Raw genomic sequence first — 21,775 nt, 5'->3', positions numbered from 1 at the left:
ATGCAAAAGAGATACATCAATTAGCTGCCTCTTGTATGCCCCCAACCAGGTAGGGAATCGAACCTGCAACCCAGATACCTGCCCTTGATCGGGAATTGAACCAACGACCCTTCAGTTCACAGGCTGACACTCCAACCACTGAGCAATACTGGCCAGAGCTCAATGACCATTTTTGCATTCTTTTTTTAATTAGCAAATATATGAATTAAATTTGGGGCTTAATACAGTCAAAACTAAAGGGAACATTGCTGTCTCTTGCTATCATTTCTTGTTGTATATATAATATTTAGGATTACATTTCTGAGAGAGTCCTATAGCCCAGAGTGGCATTTAGATACTCAGGGTTTTCTAAGTATGATTTTGAGAGAGAGGGAGAGAGCGCTCTGTCCAGTGTGGTAGCCACTAGCCGCTCTGTCCAGTGTGGTAGCCACTAGCCGCTCTGTCCAGTGTGGTAGCCACTAGCCGCTCTGTCCAGTGTGGTAGCCACTAGCCGCTCTGTCCAGTGTGGTAGCCACTAGCTACATGTGGCTAGGTGGACACTTACAATGTGGCTAATGTTGCCCTAGCTGGTTTGGCTCAGAGAATAGAACGTCGGCCTGTGGACTGAAAGGTCTTGGGTTCGATTCTGGTCAAGGGCACATGCCCGGGTTGTGGACTCGATCTCCAGTAGGGGGCATGCAGGATGCAACCAATCAATGATTCTCTCTCATCATTGATGTTTCTATCTCTCTCTTCCTCTACCTTCCTCTCTGAAATCAATAAAAATATTTTAAAGAGAGAGAGAGTGTAGGGCGCGTCTACAGGGTTATGCCTCAGACTGACCTGTTAGCAAAGCCACAAACAAGTCCCAGCTTAGAGGGTACAGTCCTCTTAGCATAATTAGGCTTGACCTCATGATGCTCCCTAGATCTTCTCTGGGAAGCTAATAGGCTGGGGGAGGTGCAGCAAGTGCTGCCAAAACAAGTGAAACTCACAAAAACATTGTAACTATGGTGACCACTACCTTGTTTATCTCTGGCTAAAATAAAATAAAGGCTCGGCTTGCCTCTGGATCTCTCTCTGTGGCCTCAGCCAGGCACAGGAGATCCACTAGACCCAGCTTATTCTCTCTGTCTGTCATTTCTCCATCCTTTTGCCGGCCTCACTCAGGCTTGTGAACCCTTGGCTGAGCTGGCTCGGCACATGTGGCGCCCAACGCGGGGCCTGAGTTCAGGTTAACTACAGTTGTCAGGTGAAAGGACGCTCCAGTGAAGCACGTGCAGAAAACAAGAAGGAAGGTAAGGAGCGAAGTTCATTGTAAAACATGGGAAATTCAGGATCTCAGGAAAAGAATGTATACGTATCCATGCTTAAGGCTATGCCCCAAGCAGGGGGCTGTTCTGTGAGGTATGAACAGCTTTTCGATTTGTTGGGTTTTGTGAGTAAAACCTGCCCATGGTTTTCTGAGGAAGGAAAGGTAAAGATAGAGGCAAATATAATGGGGGAAAGTAGGAAAACAACTTAAAGATCATTATATCGCTGAAGGTCCAGAGGAAATGCCTGCCTCTGCTTTCAGTCTGTGGTCCCTGATTTGGGACTGCCTAGAACCACTCCAGAAAGGGAGTGGATGAATGTGGCAGGGGAATCAGGACAGGTGGGGGAAGGCTGCCAGAGGCTTCCGACTCCACCTGTACCATCGGCGCCTCTGCTGCCTCCTCCAGTCCCTGGGGCTGCAGCTCCCGTGGGAGAGAGCCCTCCGGACGATGCGCTTCCTCCCAAACATGAGCGAGGATTGGAGGAAGCAAGGGAACAGTGCCGGCAGGTTTGGGGTGATGGGGTCTGGTGCAATCATTTGGGGAGCTCACTGTTGCTCATAGCCTCTCCTTTTACCCCCTAAACAAGCAGAAACAAGAATGGTGCCTTTGTCTCTACTCCAGCAGACTCGTAAAGGCCAGGCAGGCTGGGGAAGACACGTCAGGATTCAGTCTATATCCTGTATTTGAGCAGCCTGGTCCTCAGAATCCAGGCCACATGCTCCGTGGCCGTCAGTCTATACCTTTTAAGACTTTGAAGGAGTTGAAACTTCTTGTCCTGTGTATGGACCAGCCTCCCCTTTGTGCTGGGGTTACGAGATGCAGTGTCTGAGGAAGCCGTGGCTCCTGGTGACTGGAACGCTGTCGGAAAGGCTTCCCTCACCTGGAGATCACTTACTGTGAAATGTAATTGGGCAGAGCTTAGTGCGGAGCAGGCCAGCAGAGACCACGCTCAGGGTGCCCATGACAATTACTATGCTCATGGGCACCGGGCCTCATGGGGCTTCGCAGGCTCAGCTAGTGTACCCCACGCGAGCTTATCAGCAGATATATATGTGCTGCCAAAGCCTGGAGGCAACTGCCAACGAAAGGGAAAAAGTCTTTAGACATAAGCAAAATTAGGCAAGGCCCTGAGGAGCCATATCAGGAGTTTGTGGCTTGTTTGTTCCAAGCCTTAGGCAGGTTTCTGGCTGACCCTGAGGCTGGAATGATACCTGTGAAACAATTAGCTGTTGAAAATGCAAATGGAGTATGTCAAGAGGCTTTAGTCCCCACAGAAAGAATGGTGCTGGACATGATTCATCCGTTTGTGCTGACATTGGACCAGCCTACGTTCAAGGAGCAGTATTAGCTGCCACATTAAAGGAGGTGTTGTTTGCTGGTCAGCAGAGAAGGAAAAGGGGATGCTTTAACTGTGGCAACCAATGCCCCCTAGGCAAGGAAACTTCCGCAGTCTCACCAAACAGCAGGGGCCTTATCCCTAACCCCACTGCAGCCTTTCCAGCCGGCTCAGTAAACCTTTATCATGCCACCCCGGGAAGCGCAGGATTAGCAAGTTCCCCGTGGGGTGATAGATCAGGACTCAGGTAATAGCGGAAAGCACCAATCCTACTCTTGAAATAGATGTAAGAAAGCATTTGGGGTTTTTCTTTTTAATGCCTGTTTTGAATTGAGTAAATGGATTTTACTTAGTTTTAACACATCAAAGTTAGCTCTTGACACAAAAAGAAAAACTAACAATTTGACTCAAAGTTAAGGTTTTATTTTGAAGTGCTAAGGCTCAAAAGTAGAACCAATTCACAATAAAAATGTAAAGCTGCATAATTTGCAACTTTTTAAGTTAAAGTAGGAAGTCATAAATACAGAGGAGCATGCAGGTTTATATGTATCTAAGAAGCCAGAGCTATTTCTTCAGGTTTCATCTTACCATGTTTAGTAGCCTGTTCTTCTAGTGAGTTCTAACCCCATTTAGTGGATTTAAAATAAGCTGTCTTATTGAGGCTTCATGTGATATCTTCTGATTTAACATTTTGGAGCACCTGACAGCATTACTAGGAATGAGGAGGAATGCAGTAGCAAGCTCTAAAATGTATATCCTTTTATGAATGGTCAGAATTCCATCAACTATAAACCTTTTTTATAAAAACAAAAAAAGGGTGGAGAAGAATGTTCTATATTTTACAATGCAGAGATTTGTACAGCGGCTGAAAGGCATCGGGCCTCCTGTACAATAGCCTCTGCCTACTTAGCCCGGTAGAAGGCTACAAAAACCAGACAAGAGTTTTACCAGATTCAGTAATGATGTGGGGAAGAGGTTGTGTTCTGTATCTTTCCAGAAGGAGCAGTGCAGCCAATTTGGGTACGTGCATCACCACAATGGACCCAGAGAAGCTCCTTGTCCCATCGTTCCAAAGACTTAGAGTTGCCCCGATGACAGCAAAGCAGAAAAATGAAGAAAACGAAGGCTACGCAAGGGACCAAGGTGCCAACATGGGGTCAGCTGAAGAAGTTAACAACTGAGGCCCAGCAGATGGTAGAAAAGCAAGATGTGGAAGCTACTCCCTCAATCATGTTTCTGGCTATGCTAGCAGTGGTTGGTGGCCAGTCTTCTGTAAAGTCTTGTGCAGCCAAGTCCGAGGACTCTGAGTAAATCAGCAAAAGAAACTTTCATTTAGTAGAAACTCACTTATTGCTGATTTGCATTGGCATTGTTTTATTATTCTTACTAGTTTTAAAAATGTTAACACATTGGCATTGTTCTGTTAATAGCCAGAGCTTTATGTTTAAGTTTTAAAATGTTAACATGTATGTAGTTTGGGTTTTGCATTGGCATTGTTTTGTTGTTTTAATCGCCAGAGTTTTGTTCTTGATGCTTAAGATTTACTTTCATTATAGTAGCTTAAAAATAAAAAATAAAAAAAAGGTGAGATGTAGGGTGCGACTATAGGGTTAAGCCTCGGACTGACCTGTTGGCAAAGCCACAAACAAGTCCCAGCTTAGAGGGCACAGTCCTCTTAGCATAATTAGACTTGATGTTATGACGCTCCCTAGATCTTATCTGGGAAGCTAATGGGCTGAGGGAGGTGCAGCAAGTGCTGCCAAAACAAGTGAAATTCGCAAGAACATTGTAACTATGGTGACCACTACCTTGTTTACCTCTGGCTATAAAATAAAGGCTCAGCTTGCCTCTGGATCTCTCTCTGTGGCCTCAGCCAGGCACAAGAAGATCCACCTAGACCCAGCATATTCTCTCTGTCTGTCATTTCTCCATCCTTTTGCCGGCCTCACTCAGGCTTGTGAACCCTTGGCTGAGCTGGCTTGGCACAAGAGAGAACTTTAAAAACTATCATAACTTCCATTTGAATGCTTCTGTGCCTATTTTTGTCTTTCCTGGAACACTTAAAAACAAACAAACTACAACCTAGCATTATGGAAAATTTCAACTACATACAGTAGTAGGGAGAATAGATCCATTTATCAACAGTCCAGTTTTAACAATCATCAATTCATGGGAAATTTTGTAAACCTCTTCACTTAATCTTACGTGCACACTGGATATCTAGAAGATACTCTGGTTGCTCCTCAGATCGCATAAACCTTTCACCTTTTACTTAAATATTTAATTATGAAATCTAAAATATAATGACTCTTTAGAAACATAACATAATACCACACCTAAAATTCCTTAGTACAGTCCATATTCAATGTTTTTGATTGTCCTACAAGAATTATTTTTTACATACATTACAGCATCCACCCTTCTCTGAGGGGCACACAGTGTGAGAGCTTATCATATTATTCAGAATGGCATGCAATTTAAAATTTATGAATTGTTTATTTCTGGAATTTTCCATTTAATATTTTTGGACTGCAGTCGACTGTCAGTGGCTGCAGTTACAGAAAGCCGAACTGTGGCTAAGGGGGACTACTGTTGTAATGTACCCCGCAAATCACACAAGGACCCCTCAAGAAGCTTAATTAAGGAGTCACATTTATTTCAAATCTGGGACTATGAGAGGGCATTTTGCTCTCTCAAATCTCGTAGTGATTACATAGCCCCAACACCAGATTAATATAGGCAAAAATCACAAAGGTATTGATTACATCTCAGGGTTTGGAATAAGGAACCTGGTTTGCAAAAAAAGCAGTTTGTTACAGAGGCTAGATTGAACCGATTAGTTACCTACAAAGATTAATTATAGTTTCAGGTCTTGGGACAACTGAGTTGACAGAAACACATTATCTAGAGCCATCGGGTCTTGGGACCACTGAGTCAACGGAAACACATTATCTGGAGCCACTGAGGCAATTTAGAATAATTGTGCTGTCCTAGTCTTGGGACCACTGAGTCAACCGGAATGCATTATTTGTAGCCACTGAGGCAATTTAGGGTAATTGTGCTGTCCTGGTTTCCAGGTACAAAACAATGTGCTTCGATAACCATAAGATCACAATCAATGGGATATTCAACCCACCAACAATGGAGTATTCAATCAATTGGGATAGCATACATATGTTTAGAAAATCAAAATAACTTTTCTATTATTTTAGCAAGCAAATAATGACAGAAGCCAAGTCAGCAGGGTTAAAATATTAAACAGCAATTCCCACCAACCATGGTTGCCACCATGTTTCACTACTGTATATCATTAAACTGATATTGATAATATCCCTTCCAGATAAGTATTATTAGCACTATTTTACAGATGATGAAACTGAGGCTTAGAGAAATTCAGAGATACACTCACAGATATAGCAATAATTAGTGACAAACCTGGGACTAAAATCTAAAGTTTATGCCCTTTGTTGAATACTTCCTATCATTTTACATCACATATAATTTGTTCTCCCTTTATGTTCTCTCCCTCTGTCTCTCTCTCTCCCTCTCCTCCCAGTTCCTTTTCTTCCACCTGTTCCCCACATTCCCTATTCCCCTTTTGCTTTTTCTCCCTTTGATCCTTCAACCAGCTACAGGGTTACTACAACTCTCACCCCAGTCACCTTTGCAAGCACAGGCCACATGAGGCACTTGCTTAATTTAAAGCCCTAAAGTCCTTCAGATTCTATACACCATTTTGGGGGGTATTTCTCCTTTTTCCTCTGAAAGAATCCTAAGCCAACTAAAGGAGCTTAGATCTAGAAGACTCTATTCACTTTGTACCATAGATTGGATTTTATGTTTTAAGACAGCATAAAATTTTTCAGAGATAGAATTTATACCAAAAAGTAAACTATCTTGCCCTGGCCAGTGTTGCTTGGGGCTTAGAGCATCCTCCCGTGCACCAAAGGGTCACGGGCTTGATTTCTGTCAGGGCACATACCCAGGTTGTGGGTTTGATCTCGGTGGGGGCATGTGCATGAGGCAACTGCACATTTTTCTCTCTCGCTTGCTCCTTCTCCCTTCCTCTCTCTAGAATCAATGAAAAACATCCTCAAGTGAGGACTTTTCTTTTTTTAAAAAAGTAAACTACCTTCTCCGTTTTGTTGAAGGTGGGTGATGAGTACGTGAGGGTTCATTATACTATTCTCTCTACTTTTGTGTATGTTGGAAAATATTTTTGTAAGTAAAGACCAAACCTCTCTTCTCTATACTTGACATTCAGCAACTGCCTTCCCTTCTTATCGTATATTCTCTACTTAATGTTATGGTGAAGCTTTGGTTTTCAAAATGAAGTCTCATGTTGTACACCTCATTGCAGCATCATTCACAATGGACAAGACATGGAAAGAACCAAGTGTCCTTCAATAAATGATTGGGTAAAGAAGAGGTGGTACCTATATACTATGCAATACTACTCAGCCATAAAAAAATGATGAAATATTGCCATTTGCCACAACATGGATGGAGCTTGAGAGTTCCATGCTAAATTTATACAATTTTTATTTTTCAGCTATCCCTCAATAAAATATAAAGAAAGACTAATTTCTGAAGTAAATTTCTTATGACCCCAAGATTAAGTCAAACTTATTAAACTACTTAAATAAAGACAAACATCCTTGTGTATTTTCTCCTTTTTTCATTCTTCCCCCCCTTTTATTTCACCAATTTTATGCTTATGGAATGTGTGGATGCAGGGAAATGGAAACACGTCTTACAACTCAGACTAAAGCACAGTGCTTTTGACTACAGTGGATTCAGTCATGTGCTGATGGCTTCATGATTCACCTGAAACTTCAAACCTGAAGGTTTTTTTAATCAGATTTACTTACCAAGTGTCCTGCTGTTCTCATATAGAACAAGTTTTTATTTATTAACTAGAGGCCCAGTGCATGAAATTCGTGCAAGGGGGGATCACCTCAGCCCAGCCTACACCCTCTCTAATCTGGGACCTAAACTGGCAGTTGGACATTCCTCTCACAATCCAGGACCACTGGTTCCTAACTGCTCACCTGCCTGCCTGCCTGATCGCCCCTAACTGCCCGCCCTGCTGGCTTGGTCACTCCCAATGCCCCCTTGCCAGCCTAGTTGCCCCTAACTGCCCCCCCGCCAGTTTGGTCTCCCCTTACTGCCCCCCCTGCCAGCCTGATCACCCCCACCTGCCCCTCCCACCCGCCTGGTCACCTTTAACTGCCACCCCCCCTGCTGGCCTGGTTGCCCCTCACTCCCTCCCCGCACCGGCCTGGTCACCCCCAACTGCCACCGCTGCGGGCCTGGTCACCCCATGCAGCCTGCTGCTCAGTCATTTGGTCAACCCTCACTAACCCCTCTGCTGGCCTGATTGCCCCACGCAGCTTGCTGCCCGTTTGTTTGGTTGCCCCTCACCCCCCTGCTGGCCTAGTCACCCCACACAGCCTGTTCGGTTTCGATAGTTGCTTAGACTTTTATATATATAGACTAGTGTCCCAGTGCACGGAATCGTGCACACTGAAAGGAAATTAATTAGAATATTTTAAAATCGCTATTCGCCCTTTCTCTATAATAGAAGTGTCAACCAAATTCATGGTCAACAATGACAGATTGAAACACATATGTGCGGTTGGTGCCAGCGAGAGCTTTATATGTATCGTGCATGCAGGAGTCAACTTAGCCTTTTATAGATATAGATAAACTTGCTTAATTAGACCTGCCTTCTGATTTAGCTAAACTTTTTCCAGCCCAATGAAGCACCTGAACTTCTCTTTCAGGTAATTATCAGCAACACAGCAGTAAATATCAACACAAAGCAGATTATTATTATATCTCACGCAGAGAGAACAAAGGGTAAGATATTTAACTGTAGCAGTGTTTGACTATATTCTGCGCAGTGAGAAAACCTGAAGTGATTTTCAAGGTTCACCATTTCTTACTTCTTTTCAGTCAGGTCAAGTTTCTAAACTTTCTAAATCTCCATTTTTCTGGCTAATAAAAAGAAAATAGGATTCTACCAAGTCTCTATCTACCTACTCGAGGACTTCTGTGAGGATCAAATGAAATGATGCTTGGGGATAAGCTTCACAGGTATTTGGTTGAACTGTAAAATGTTTGCACCTGGCTATAAAGTAAATCAGATTCCTGGCTGAAGAAACTGCAAGGAGGCTAGTCGTTAGGGAGAGGAATCCGGGCGTAGCTATGTGATGTCATTACCTGGTGCCCACAGTGACTGTTTCAGGCTGGGCTGGGCTGTGGGCCACATTTTGCACCATGGGTTCTTGACAGTGTTGGCTGCAATTTGGTGGGGTGTCGCTCCAGGTTGGTGGCAGGGCCTATGTCCCACTTGGAAGAAGCCAAATGTTGGATTGTTGTCGCCAGGTCCATGGTGCCATTTATTTTTAAACTAGAGGCCTAGTGCACAAAATTAGTGCACAGGTAGGGTGCTTACACCTGGCCAGCGATCAGGGCCGATCAGATCCTTCTGGATGCTGGCTGGGGCCTTCTTTCATTCTGTGCCATCCCCTGGTAGTCAGTGCACATCATAGCGAGCAACCAAACTCCTGGTTTCATGGTCAAACTCCTGAGGGATCTTGTCTCTTCTGAAGTCAACTTGACCCCAGGTAACATGAACAAAGTAAATTTGTGTTGGATTTCTATCATTTAAAACCAAAAATAGTACTTTTATTGCTTATTATACTTTCTCAAAAATAAAAATTGACCTTGGCCAATGTGACTTGCCAGGATGTATCTGAAACCTCAGTGGCCAGAGGTCACTGTATCAGAATGCAACAATTTCACATGCTTAGTTACAGAATTCTCCCCAAACTGGAAGAGAGGCAGCAGTTCTAAGGCCACTGCACTCAACATCAATACTAAAGAATCATGAAGGATGTGATGATTAAAATTATTTTCTGTCCCCTCTTCCCACCCTTGCGTGGCACCCCAAGATGCTTCTAGTCTCCTTTCAAGGCAAAACCCCTCCGTCTGATCCCAGGCTGGCTGGGTCACCTCAAAATATGTTGCTTTCATTCTGGAGTGGCTTCCTACCTCTGCTCATTTAAGGAGGTTCAGGATACAGATAACTCACAATACGTTTAGTTATGATAAAAAAGCTCTGTAGGTAGGTAATTGAGTTCAATATGCTTTTCTTGAACAGTCTGTGAGGAGAGAATGGAAACAGAAAAGCACTTCGGCAGGAATAGGAAGAGACTCTGAAGTCAGTGCAGGAGGCACCATCCTTGGGGTGAGGGTCACACAAGGTGACCTGAGGACTGTCAGAGTGACTGTAGGGCTTGATCTCAGAGATGGACAGGTGAATAGATAACTGGAACTCTGGGCAAAGATCGGCACCCATTTCAGAGGAGAGAAAACCAAGCACAATGACATACCTTCAGGAGTCAGTGCAGGAGCCCTGTAAAAGAGAGTGATCAGCACTCGGCATTCTGGGGGGTACTCCCCTTTCTACTCCTCTTGGTGTCCTTGAACCATCAGTTAAAGATGAGGTCCGGGAAATATCATCATCACCCCCCGCAATATCTGTGCAAAGGTGAAATCAGCTAAAGAGGACAAGCACTTCAGCTCCACGCAGATGTGTGAAAGGTGAGTGAGCAGATGTTAACCTTCTGTGGAATATGAAGAAAGACCTCACTCTTTTTAGTAAATTATGATAACTCACCTTCCTTCCACCACTAGTAGTCACTTATAAAGGCCCATAGGCGGGAAGTGGCGCAAAGTGGGCATCATCCCCGTGTCTACCACCCAAGACATGTCTCTGGCTCCACATTTCATAAAAAGATCTACCAAAGTTAAACCCTGATTCTGGATAACAAGGCCAGAGCTTCCTTCAGAATCTGGGTGAGCTTCTCCCCTAACCCTTGATCCCATGACAGGGAATAGGCCATGAACCATGAACTCTGTGACTCACCTCGTCCCCCCCCCCCGTCTTTTTCCTGTCCTTACACCCCCCTCCCCCATTAAGTCAGAGCAGAGACAGTACTTGGGGCAGAGGTCCATCAGATCCTACAAAAAGACTTTACACAGAGAAAGGTCACATTTAACAGCCAGTCCCTCTCCCACCCACAGGAAATGAAATAAGCAACTTATTGGAAATCTATTTCCCTACCCTTCGCCACAAGGCCTTACCCCCTAGGCTACAATCCCCCAAATGAGTGGACCTGTCACTAGAAGGAAGAGAAGCCAATGCGCTGACCTTCTTAAAGAAGCAGCTTCTGGAAAGGGGCCAGCGAGACAGTGATGAGCTCTCAGCCCCAGGACACTCGCCACAGTCACGCCTGTGGCAGGGCTGCCTTTCAACCAGTAAAATCCAGTCCAAAGCCTGGCCTAGCTGTCTGTCTCCTCCCACCACCAGCCCGGCCTCCTGCCTTCCAGGTCAGGAGGAGAGTTACACGTACAAGCAGAGGCCCCCTCAACAGAGGGTCCCAGGCACAGCCCCTCTTTCTGTTTCCCGAGTTGCTTACCCTTCTGTTTCCTGTGACGGATGACAAGGCCCAGGCCCAGGAAGAGCAGCCCCAGCACGAAGACCCCAATACCACTCAGCATCTTGCTCTGGGCGGATCCAGACTGTGCCCCTGGGGAGCAGAGCCTGGGTATCAGATTCTGTCCCCAAACCCACAGGGACCCTTTGGAAGCCGCCACCCCTGGAGTGGGACCAGCCAATAAACCCTTGGACACTGTGGGTGATGACAGGGAAGAAGTAGATCCTGTTCCTTCACATGCATCCTTCACCTTGGATTCTAAGCCCCGTCACCAGCCGCCATAGTCATGGTGTAGAGTGACCTCCTTAGTGTCTGGAAAGACAATGAGATCAGGAATCTTCTGATGCCCCTGCTTCAGAATGAGGTGGCCTAGCGTCCTGTGATGTCCACTCAGCAGTGACATCAGCGGTAGGGATGTGATGGGACAGCCAGGGGCCGCTGTCTGCCCTCTGTCTGTGGGGCCCAGGGTGCAGGAAAGAAACTGCCCCTTACGCCACTCCACTGTGATGGGGCTCTGCAGGCTGGGGTGCTCCACGCGGCAGGTGTAGATGTCTCCTCACCGGGGGGTCATTTCCAGCATCACCAGGACCTGGTAGGTCCAGTCCCCGTTCCTAATCAGGGGAGTGGACACGACGCCGGCTGTCTCCTCCTGGTCGTCCCGGAACCAGCGGACTTTGATGTGGGCTGGATAGAAATCCGTCACCGAGCAGACCAGCATGTTGTGGTGAGTTATGGCCTCTGTCTTGGCCAGGGAGATGGTCACTGTAGGCTCCACTGTGAGGGGAGGGGTAACAGAGGAAAAGACGGAGTGAGATGTGGGGGCACAGGCAAGTCTCCCCACGGGAAGGGTCCTCCCTGTACCAGCAGGAAAGATCCCTGGATTCCGAGTCCAGGATGAGGACCTGAGCGGGGCCACTTGATTAGCCTGAGTTAACAGTTAACTTTTCAGTCTCAAGAGCTAACAGCAATCATTTTATAGGAGTTATTCTGTTAACAATTAATAAAAATGAAGCCTTTAAATGTTTAAATTGCTAGGTTATACAGGTCACTATTCACAATGTTTTTAAATAAAGATGAAAAACCTGGACTTCTTTTCCCTCCACCTGTTGATGGTGACCGTGGGGATCAGCTCTAGGTACTCACACCAGGGCAGTGACCCTGTTCCCTGTTGGTCCCGCAGCTCCTCACAGTGGAGAAAATACCTCAGTTTGCGTCTCCTGGGGGCCCATCAACACTGGTCACGGCTCCATGAACAGTAACACGGACTGAGAATTAGGAACATCACAGACAGTTCTATGTCCAACAGAGCAGGACAGCAGTGACCAGCACATCCCTCCTCTGAAGCAATGCGCTCAAACAGGCTCTTCCCTACCATTCTCAGCGGGAAACACGGACAGGATTTAAGGGCAGGAGCACTTCTCACATGTCATCCATCAACAAACCTCTCTCAGCTGTTAGCCTAACCCAGCCCAGATGCCATTCTGTGGCAAACTCCCATTAAGTTGTATATTATTAAATAATAAACCTCATGTCCACGTCATCTATGCCACCTATGTTTTATCCATTTACTGATTCATTTATTCATTCATTCAACAAATATAAATTGCACAAGCACTAGGAATAAAAAGATAAAAAACAGACCATGGCCCCTGCCCTTATAGAACTTCCAATCTAGTAACAGAAACAAAAAATAAATGTTATTTCAAAAGTTTGTAATTATTTGAAGGAAAAGAAAGGGAAGCCTGAAAACAAGTGATACTACAGAAATTACATTTGCCCATGTCTCGAGTCCTTTATCTTCTCAAGTTGTTACTCATGATCAAATACGATACACCTCTCCCTACCTATATACACATCTTCTCCTTTACCTCTTTAGCCATTTTACTGCATCTCCCTTAGTCCCACAGTGTGAAACTGTACTAAATATTCCAGCCTCCCCGTCTCTATCCCCTTACCATTAAGTGCTTCCTTGTTCTGAAATCAGACGTTATCACATGTATGCTCTCTGTAGAAAACACCCAGAGAACCTTGCAGAGGTGGCCTGGGTTGATGAGAACGTGAAGTGAACATGTAAGTAAGTGGGCCTGGCTGGGGTCAGCAGGAGTCTCAGTGCGCCCTTCATAAGGCACTCCTGAGCCATCGCCTGGAAGGAATCACGCTTTCTGCTTAGAGATTGACTCTTGTCTGGTTCTCCTTCCTGGGAACTGAAATCATGGTCAGCTAGCTGGATTTTAAAAACCTGTCAGCTTAGATTGAGATTAAAAATAGAGGTCACAAGTTCAAGAGAAAAATGTTAGAATAATTATTATGAAAAAGACCTGAAATCGCAAAAATATAAGTACTTGGTGGCATTAGGATGTGGGGCAGAAAGTGAGAGAGTGTAAAATCAGCTAAGATTTATCTGAACATGTACAGATAATACTGGTGCCAGGCCAGGGATTCATCAGTGAATTTTCAATTTCCTGAAATTATCATTTTGTCCCACCAACATTGAAAATTGGCATGAACATGGGTAGCCTGGCCAGTGTGCCTTAGTGGTTCATCATTGACCCATGAACCAAGAAGTAACCTGTTTGATTCCCAGTCAGGGCACATGCCCGGGTTGTGGGCTCAAAACCCAGTTGGGGACATGCAGGAGGTAGCCAATTTATGATTCTCTCTCATTCTCCTCTTTCTAAAAATCAATGAAAACATTTTTAATTGATTTCAGAGAGGAATGAAGAGAGAGAACAAGATAAAAACATCAATGATGAGAGAGAATCATTGATCAGCTGCCTCCTGCATGCCCACAACCTGGGCATGTGCCCTGACAGGGAACTGAACCTCAACCTCTTGGTTCATAGGTTGATACTCAACCACTGAGCCATGCCGTCCAGGCCAATGAAAACATTTTTTAAAAAGAAAATAGGCAAGAACAGACTCATTTTGCTCCTTCTGGTCATAAGTGCTTTAATGAGGCTATGCTTCCATTATATACATGTAGTATACACATGCAATACAGAACACAATGACTTCTGTGTATCTGGGGGAGGCCTCAGGACCTCATGAATAACTGTAGGTTATTACTTAGTATTTGTTATGTAAAAATATTAGCATATTAAAGTGGTCATGCTAACTCCTAACACACAAGTAGTTGTGAAATTAAATAGCATAATATAGATGGTGTTTGGTAAGGTAATTGTCAAGAAATAAACACTCATTAAATGGTTATAATTAACATTCAAAATATCTACCCCTGAAGCTAATGATGATTCTGTGTGTGGGAATGCAGCCTGGAGCAGCCACTGGAGAAAGCAGTATGAACTTACCTCAAAAGAAATAAAAAATGGAACTGCTTTATGACCCAGCAATTCCACTTCTGGGGATATATCTGTAGAAACCTGAAACACTAATTCAAAAAAACATATGCATCCCTATGTTCATTGCAGCATTATTTACAATAGCCAAGATTAGGCAGCAGTCCAAATGCCCATTGGTAAGTGAGTGGATAAAAAATCTGTGGTATATTTATACATTGGAATGGTTGTTAAAAAGAAGGAACTCTTACTTTTTGAGACAATGGATGGACCTGAAGAATATTATGCTAAGTGAAATAAGCCAGTCAGAGAAAGACATATGATCTCACTTATATGTGGAATCTAATGAACAAAATAAACTAACAAAAAAAAAAAGAAAGAGAACAAAGCGATAGCTGTCAGATGGGAGGAGGGTTGAGGGGCTGGGTGAAAAAGGTGAAGGATTAAGCAAAAAACAAATAAAAACAAAAAAAAACTCATAGACACAGACAACAGTATGGTCATTACAAGGGGGAAAGGGGATTGAGGAGGAAGGAGATGACAACAGAGGGAAAATAAATGGTGAGGAAAGGAGTCTTGATTTGGGGTGCTAAACACACAATACAATATACAGATGGTACATCGTAGAATTGTACACCTGAAACCTATTTAATTTTATTAACCAATGTCACCCCAACAAAATTCAATTAAAAATATCTACCCCTGAAATGGATTCTGGGGAGACGGGAGACAAAGAGAGAGAAGATAGGCAGGGTGTAGATAAAATGAAACCCTGAAACAATATTTATTCAATAATTTTTTATTTTTTATTAATTAAATCTTTATTGTTCAGATTATTACATTTGTTCCTCTTTTTCCCCCCATAACTCCCCTCCACCCAGTTCCCACCCCATCCTCCTCCCTCACACCCCACCCACTGTCCTCATCCATAGGTGCACAATTTTTGTCCAGTCTCTTCCCGCATCCCCCTCACCCCTTTCCCCCCCAAGAATAGTCAGTCCACTCCCTTTCTATGCCCCTGATTCTATTATAATCACCAGTTCATTCTGTTCATCAGATTATTCACTTGATTTTTAGATTCACTTGTTGATAGATGTGTATTTGTTGTTCATAATTTTTATCTTTACCTTTTTCTTCTTCTTCCTCCTCTTAAAGAATACCTTTTAGCATTTCATATAATACTGGTTTGGTGGTGAAGAACTCCTTTAGCTTTTCCTTATCTGTGAAGCTCTTTATCTGACCTTCAATTCTGAATGATAGCTTTGCTAGATAAAGTAATTTTGGTTGTAGATTCTTGGCATTCATCACTTTGAATATTTCTTGCCACTCCCTTCTGGCCTGCAAAGTTTCTGTTGAGAAGTCAGCTGACAGTCATATGGGTACTCCCTTGTAGGTAACTGAGTTTCTTTCTCTTGCTGCTTTTAAGATTCTCTCTTTGTCTTTTGCTCTTGGCATTTTAATTTTGATGTGTCTTGGTGTGGTCCTCTTTGGATTCCTTTTGTTTGGCGTTCTCTGTGCTTCCTGGACCTGTAAGTCTATTTCTTTCACCAGGTGGGGGAAGTTTTCTGTCATTATTTCTTCAAATAGGTTTTCAATATCTTGCTCTCTCTCTTCTTCTGGCATGCCTATAATTCAGATATTGGTACGCTTGAAGCTGTCCCATAGGCTCCTTACACTATCTTCATATTTTTGGATTCTTTTTTCATTTTGCTTTTTCAGTTGGGTGTTTTTTGCTTCTTCGTATTTCAAATCGTTGACTTGATTTTTGCAATCCTCTAGTCTGCTGTTGGGAGTCTGTATAATATTCTTTTTTTCAGTCAGTGTATGCTTAATTTCTAGTTGGTCCTTTATCACAACCTCGAGGGTCTCATTAGATTTTTTGTAGGTCTCATTAAGTTTATCGGCAGTTTCTAGAAAATTCTTGAAAAACCTTAAGAGTGTGGTTTTGAACTATATATCCAGTAGTTTGCTTTCCTCCATTTCTGTCATTTGTGTCCTTTTTCTTTGTCTCGGCATTTTTTATGCTTTCTTGTATTGATAAAGTGGTTTTCTGTGCTAAGTGTCCTCTAGGGCCCAGTGGCTCAGCCTCCCCAATTACCTGAGGAGGACACTCTTGGTGCACCCCCTTGTGGTCTTTGTGCACAGTCTTGTTGTAGTTAAGCCTTGATTGTTGTAGGTATCACTGGGAGGAATTGACCTCCAGGCCAATTGGCTGTGAGAATCAGCTGTGTGTGCAGTGGGAGAACTTCTATGCTGGAGACACCCCTCCGGGGCAAGACTTGCTTCAATGGGGCTTTGGTGCTCACTGAGTCTGCTCTCTGAGCATGTCCTTTATGGTTCCATGGAGCTGCAAAGTGGATGGTCCCACTCTGACCTCTGGGTACACTGGCTCCTGGATCTCTAGGGAGGTGCTAATCTAGACTCTGCCTGAGGCTATCCATCAAAAGCCTCCCTGCAGGGCTTGGGTGGGGCAGGTCCCAGGGGATCAACAGGGTGGGGCTAGCAGTTATGGCTGCTCTCAGAGGCCCAGTTTCTCAGTGTCTCGCCAATCGCTGAAAGCCCCTCTGAGAGAAAGCTGCCCTCGAGTTCCAACCAATGCCAGACAGTCCCGCTTCTCCCGTATGAGTCTGGTCCCCAGAGACTCGCCCGGAACTGGAGCTCAGAGCCTGAGACTCCCTCCAGATTGAAAATGACAACGGCGCCCTCAGCCGCCAGCCCGCTCCGTGTGTGCCTCTGTACCTTAGTATTTTACTTCCTCACTGCGCCTCCTCTGAGTCTCGGTATGCTTTTCTCATTCCTTCTAGTTGTAGAATTTCCACTCAGCTAGCCTTCCTGTGGTTCTGGATGATGTCCGTTCCATCTTTTATTGTATTTTTGAAGTGGTTGTTCGAGGCAGCAAACTCCGGTGTTTACCTATGCCGCCATCTTGGTTTTCTGTCTATTCAATAATTTAATAAAATTTATTTTCTTCAAAACTTCAGTTCTATTGTGCCATTTGTTGAGCTTTCTAAGAAATTAAAATTCTGCCTTACACCATTAAAGTGTTGTTTTGCTTTTTAGCAAATACTTTTTTCTCAGAGTTTGCATTCACAAATTCTGAATTATTAAGACCCCCAAGTCAACAAGAGTTTACTGCATTAAGCAAAATAGCACAAATAATAAAGTCAATTTTAAGGCTCTACTTGCCCTTCTGTTTTCTACTGGGCCTCAGTGATGGCAGCTGAGAATGTACTCATTAGTCTCAGAAAGGCTGAGTGAGCGCATTACGCCAGGGAATGTGTAGGCAGAGGCCCAGAAACATAACTGACAGTCGCTGCTAAAAGAGGTGAAGGAGTAGTGACAGACATTTAGGAAACAGAATTCAGGCCCAAGCGTGAAAACACTTGGTCACGACTGTTATATATTGCACGTGTGCACAGGGCTTGGAGCCGCCCACCCCACCAGGGGGTTAAACTGGAGGCAGGCCTGCTAGGGGCTCACAGCAGCGCGGGGACACGAGCACAGGGACACCAGGCACAGGGACATGAGGCACGGGGCAGCTCCCGCAAAGTGAGGGACAAGGAGGCAAACACACCTGAGCAGGAGTGGGGTGGGGGGGTTGGCTGGGGGTACAGAATGGGTGGAAAGAGGAACAGGCCTTGCGGGCTCTCAGGGACTTGGCGGGTTGCGGGTCTGGGCAGGTGCCGCCCCCCGGTGCCACCCCCTGTCCAGTGCCTGGTCCCCCTGGGTCCCGATCCAGGTCCCTGTCCTAGGTCCCCTTCCATCCCCCTCAGCCCCCCTTAGGTCCCCCGTTGGTCCGGCGGCCATCTCGCCCTTGGTCTTCCCTCCTCTTCCTAACAAAGCCCAGCTGTGGTTGCAGAGCCGCACCTCCCAGGTGGAGATACTTCCTGGCTGAGGGGGTGTGAGCCGGCACTCACCTCGCCTCTGGAGGGTCGCGGGGGCCTCAAGCTGGTAGTTGTATCTGCACAACGTGTCCACATAGGCCCGCTCCCGCTCCAGGAGGTCCTTCTGGCCATTCCAGTACTCGGCTTCAGGCCGCCCCAGCGGGGTCAGCGCGCGGAACTCCCCCACTTCGCTGTCATAGCGCACGTACTCCTCCAGGTTGTAGAGGTGTCTGACCACCAGCCGCACGCGCTGCGTCCCATTGGTGAAGTAGCAGAGAGCCTTAAACTGGAGCACGAAGTCCCCTGCGGGAGTCGCCAATCAGGCCTCGGCCCCTGGCCAGAGCAGCTGGTGCGCCTGGGGACAGGCTTGCAGCCCCACCAGACCCAGCCTCGGCCCCACCCTGCGCCCCGGCCCAACCCTCAGGAGGCTCCTCCGCCCACTCCCCCGCCCCTGCCAAGGCCATAGAAACTGCCCGCCTGGAGGGAGGGGACAGTGTCTCCTGGACGCCCTGGGGCCTGGGATCCCGCCTGAGCCTGACACCAGTTGGGCCCGCAGTCTGAGATCTCACATCCAGGCCCTGCCTTAGAGCGGTCAGGACGCCCTCCCCTGAGGTCCCATTTCCCAGGGAATCCGGGAATCTCAGAGACCAGGGTCCCCACAGGCCAGAGAGTCCAGGGAGCAATGACAGAAAGCCAGGAACCAGTGTCCTGGCCCCACAGGCTCTCTCTCGCCCCTCCTCCTGGCACAGACCTTCCCCCCAACAGTGCTGTCCCAGGGACCAACCCCTCCAACCCCAGAAAGGGAGGCTCCTCATGGAAAGGGCACAGGCTTCCGAGTTAGATCAGCTAGGTCCCAGGGGGGCTGTGCCAACGGCCAGCTCGGGCGGTTGCCCAGAGCACCCACAGCATAAAGGTAATTGTGTAGAAAGACAAGGACACCTACACCAGGGGTGGTGGGAAGCCTGACAGAGTTTACATGGAGACAGAATCCTGTCTGAAATAAAGGCTTCTCAGCATGTCATCCCCTCTTCACTTTCCCTTTCTCCTCAGTTCCCTCCACCATCAACTGACCAATCCCACCCCCTCACTGTGTGACCCCAAGTCCTGGGAGGAAGCTGAGCCCCTGCCTGTGGCACCAGGTCAGCTGCCCGGATGCCAGGGTTTGCTGCCAGCCCTCCGCTCAGACTCAGGGATGGGGAGCCCTTTCCCCCAAATTTGACACCACAGACCTGCCTCACATGGTTCCCCAACCAGAGCCCCTTAGTCTTTAATTCAGAGAAGGTCTTGGGGACAAGTCCTGCTGTCTCCTCTTTGGAAACATCCTATCTTCCTTCAAAAATAACCATTTTCCTGTCACTGGCAGTGTCCAGTCTCCTCCCTCCCACTGTGACATCCCCAGGCTGGAGCCCCTGAGATGGCCATGTCCTCACCTTGTCACCAGACGGCGGACATGAGAACATAGCAGCTCCCTTTCCCAAAGAGGAAATGCTGATCACAGACTGTTCTCAGGTCATAGCCCCCCATGCACCAGCCACGGGTCCCTCAGAGCCCACCCCGGGCTGGCGGTGGGGCAACTGCCCTGCACTCACGTGGAGAGTCTCCGCCCTCAGCCCCTGGGACACTGAGCGCCACAAGCCACACCATCACAGCTGCTGTCCAGGGGCCTCCGGGGGCCCTCAGAGCCGGCTTCCCCGACATGATGGAGACAAAGGAAGAAGTAAGGGGAGTGAGCCCGGCTTATGCAGCCACTTCAGAGAATAGAAACCTGTGAGAGCTGCCACTCAGGGTCAGACTGGAGAGTCCCCAGGAAAGCAGCCAATCAGCACTGGAGCTGACCCACCTCATCTGTCTCCGGGCAGATGCTTTCTACGGAGGTCCCTTAGCCAGTGCCTGGAACCCAGCCTTCATCGAATTGCTCTGGATGAGCATTTGAAGACTTTTCTTAGTTACAGAAGGTGAATGCCTTGGGAATTAAAGAACCAAGAGAGAAAGGTGATCCAGGAGTGGGCATCTCTGTGATATTCAGTTAAAACCTTTGTGATATTCTTACACTTGAGATTTTTAGGAGGGGAAATAAGTGGGGATCATGTATCAGGGAAAGAAAATCATTGTCAGGAGATGCTCCCTCCTATTATCTTAAACACTCAAGGAGCCTGAAGTCTTGGTGCATTATGAGCTGCAGCTCTACCTCGAATGTGCTTTATGAAACTACAAATTACTCAACCTCTTTTACCCTCGGGTTTCTCTTTGGAAAATGTGGATCATGTTTCATGCATTTTATACCTACACCTTCTTACACACATACTCACAGCAATATGACTGCTCTGATACTGCAAAGTGTTCTGCTGTGCTACATGTGGAGCTGTTGGGACTATCACACACAAAATACAGGCGCCCCTGCTGGCCAGTGGGTCTTCCTTATGTGAGAATTTACTGCATTTGTGCTCTTTGAATGCAAGTCTTTGAAAGTTAAGATGATTTTTCTTTTTCTTGTTTGTTTGTTTGTTTGTTTGTTGGATGCAGCCTATTGCAAACTCTTAAAACTCTCCATATGAGGATTTTCTCAGCCTGCCATTGGGGCCGGCCACAAGAGCTGGGCTTTAATGGCCGTGGAGTATCTGAAAGCTAAGGAAAGATGAGAATAAATACCCCTGCTCCTGCACCTGTCCAGGGGATATTCTGAGGCAGATTCTACATTGAGGTTGATTTTTCTCTTCTAAGCTCTTCGGCTGCTTCAGTCCTCCCTGATCCATCTGATGTCACAAAGGCACAACCACAAACATCCACATCAACAGGACACAGCACATGTAGCTCCAGCCAGAGAGCAAAGACGTGGAGAAGCACCCTGGGGCCTGCACCATGTGACTGAGGGAGCAGGTGTTCACACTCACAGCTCATGCTGTGCGGCCCCTGAGCATCAAACCCCACAGGCAGAACTATTGATGGGGTTTTTAATAAATGTATTATTCCTCAGGCTCCTCTCGCCCAGGGCGAGGGGTAATACTGAATGATTATAGAGCAATTAAGACGATGTTTGGCAAACATTAATAAACAAGACAATAAGGATCTCTCCCTCTCTCCTATATTTTAGGTTCTTTTAAATTTGAGAACAGGATCTGAAAGCAGAACATAAGGAGTTCACCAGGTAAAAGAAGCAGAGAGGAGGCAGTGACAAGAGGTGGCATTAGTGGCACGTGGAGGCTGTGAGCTGGTTCCGATTTCTCTGTTGGGTGCATCTCTCTGAAGCCCCTGAGCCAGGGGATCGGCCCTGGGCTCCGACCAGCAGTGGTGGGTCAGGGTCAGGGTCACTCCAGAGTCAGGGTGGAAGCATAGGGGAGGAACATCCAACTCAGACCTGGAATGGGGCTGGGGGACAAGGAACAATAGAGACGGAACTTGAAGGTGCCTCAGTGCCCTAAGTCCCCACCTCAGGGTCCCTCAGAATCAGCAGAGGCCT

General features: G+C 46.3%; 1 protein-coding gene across 3 annotated transcripts; it reads right to left on the bottom strand.

Moving 5' to 3' along the window:
- Nucleotides 1-8,621: 8,621 nt before the first annotated feature.
- LOC118679628 (boLa class II histocompatibility antigen, DQB*0101 beta chain-like) lies at nucleotides 8,622-20,113 on the bottom strand. Of its 3 annotated transcripts, none has more exons than XM_036356589.1 (5): nucleotides 19,908-20,102; nucleotides 18,352-18,621; nucleotides 11,389-11,912; nucleotides 11,121-11,231; nucleotides 8,622-10,054 (listed from the first exon to the last, which is right to left on the bottom strand). In XM_036356589.1, exons 1-3 carry the CDS (start codon nucleotides 20,014-20,016, stop codon nucleotides 11,695-11,697), a joined length of 597 nt encoding a protein of 198 aa, XP_036212482.1. In that variant the 5' UTR covers nucleotides 20,017-20,102; the 3' UTR covers nucleotides 8,622-10,054; nucleotides 11,121-11,231; nucleotides 11,389-11,694. The 3 variants fall into 3 exon arrangements, with proteins under 3 accessions (XP_036212482.1, XP_036212481.1, XP_036212480.1); XM_036356588.1 differs by having other exon boundaries at nucleotides 8,624-10,054; nucleotides 11,631-11,912; XM_036356587.1 differs by lacking the exons at nucleotides 8,622-10,054; nucleotides 11,121-11,231; nucleotides 11,389-11,912 and having other exon boundaries at nucleotides 17,294-18,621; nucleotides 19,908-20,113.
- Nucleotides 20,114-21,775: the final 1,662 nt, after the last annotated feature.

The sequence above is a fragment of the Myotis myotis genome, unplaced genomic scaffold (genome assembly GCF_014108235.1).
Source record: "Myotis myotis isolate mMyoMyo1 unplaced genomic scaffold, mMyoMyo1.p scaffold_m19_p_26, whole genome shotgun sequence".
Lineage (NCBI taxonomy): Eukaryota > Metazoa > Chordata > Mammalia > Chiroptera > Vespertilionidae > Myotis > Myotis myotis.
The sequence above is the reverse complement of the archived record's forward strand: the minus strand, read 5'-3'. Positions and strand labels throughout refer to the sequence as shown.